At 35.6% G+C, this 1,685-nt stretch overlaps 1 protein-coding gene across 1 annotated transcript; it reads left to right on the top strand.

Moving 5' to 3' along the window:
- Positions 1-204: 204 nt before the first annotated feature.
- On the top strand, positions 205-660 carry LOC112639275 (glutenin, low molecular weight subunit-like). Its single transcript, XM_025412673.1, has one exon. It carries the CDS (start codon positions 205-207, stop codon positions 658-660), a length of 456 nt encoding a protein of 151 aa, XP_025268458.1.
- Positions 661-1,685: the final 1,025 nt, after the last annotated feature.

Here is a 1,685-nt window from a genome sequence, read left to right on the forward strand (position 1 = left end):
CTACTGGCATAGGTTGAATCCTATCAAGACATTGCACTCGCCAGGTTTCGACAGGTCTATAGTCTGAACAATTTTGTAAAAGATAACCAAAATGATCCATATGTATATCAGTTAACCAATCACCTTCAATAATTATATCTTTTTCTCTAGATGATAGAATATACTTCTTTGTGTTTACAAACATTCTATATATTTATTATAAGTATGCAACAGTCACCCTTCACAGTCGTGCAGTTGCTCTATATATATTTTACAAGCGCACAGCAGCTCTGTATCCGCGCACAGCAGCCGTTTTTTACAGGCGCACAGCAGCTCTGTATCGGCGCACAGCAGCCGTTTTTTACAGGCGCACAGCAGCTCTGTATCAGCGCACAGCAGCCGGTTTTTACAAGCGCACAGCAGCTCTGTATCGGCGCACAGCAGCCGGTTTTTACAGGCGCAAGGCAGCTCTGTATCGGCGCACAGCAGCCGGTTTTTACAGGCGCACAGCAGCTCTGTATCGGCGCACAGCAGCCGGTTTTTACAGGCGCACAGCAGCTCTGTATCGGCGCACAGCAGCCGGTTTTTACAGGCGCACAGCAGCTCTGTATCGGCGCACAGCAGCCGGATTTTACAAGCGCACAGCAGCTGGTTTTTACAGGCGCACAGCAGCCTTTGTGATAAAAAAAAATTAACTTACCTTGAATCCGTTTGAAAAGCCGCTAATTCTTGATGCTGTCAATTCTGGAGCTAATGTGCAAAAAATTAAAACTTCTTGTTTAACATTAATATCATTTAAGAGAAATGGATACCTTTAAATGCGATAAATTGCTTGCAATAAATTATTTGATAAATAAAATTTAGTACTAGTTTCTACATAGATAACTTAACGATGTAAAAAGATTTATTTATTAAGATATATATTTTTTATTATGTAAAAGAGAATTTCAAGTTCAACGATATGTTTTAAACAGGGTGTTTTATTTTAATCTTATCAGACAAATATCCTCAAAAATATAAAACATACGGAAAGATGTTTCAGATAAAAGTTTTATGACTTCAAGAAGGACATAAGATGGTGCTATTTGTTTGACCTTGGATAGTCGTTTAAAGAGCACATAAAGGTCAATTTCTTACCCATTTTTTTATTGCATTTTCTTGTAGCTTACCTTAAAAGTTTTTCAAAACATTATATAAAATATTTTTTCATTAAGTACTTTTCGAGTTATAAGGCTTAAAATATACAGTACCATCGGCATTAACATTACTCAAGGTATAACGCATGGAAGTTGCATGATCAAATTTACATTTCTATTGTATTTGTGCATACATGCATATACACAGAAACACATCAAAAGTGTAAATTCGACCGTGCAACCTACACGTGGTATACTTTGAGTAATGTTAATGTCAACGATACTTTCAAGCCCTAAAATTAAAAAGTACTTAAAAAAAAACTTTATTATAGTGTTTTGAAAAGCTCTCGAGGAAACTACAAGAAAATGGGGGTTTTCATTTAAGAAATTGAAGGTAATCTTTACATGTGCTCTTTAAAAAACGACTATTCAAGGTCAAACAAATGGTACCATCTTATGTCCCTCTCCAAGTCATAAAACTTTTGTTTGAAACATTTTTTCATGTCTTCTATATTTTTTGAGATATTTGCCTGATAAGATTAAAATAAAATACTCTGTAAATCATATTTG

This window comes from Camponotus floridanus, unplaced genomic scaffold (assembly GCF_003227725.1).
Source record: "Camponotus floridanus strain SB8 unplaced genomic scaffold, Cflo_v7.5 scaffold540, whole genome shotgun sequence".
NCBI lineage: Eukaryota > Metazoa > Arthropoda > Insecta > Hymenoptera > Formicidae > Camponotus > Camponotus floridanus.

Coding starts and splice junctions, on each gene's coding strand:
- LOC112639275 (XM_025412673.1), top strand. CDS start 205: ATGCAACAGTCACCCTTCACAGTCGTGCAGTTGCTCTATATATATTTT.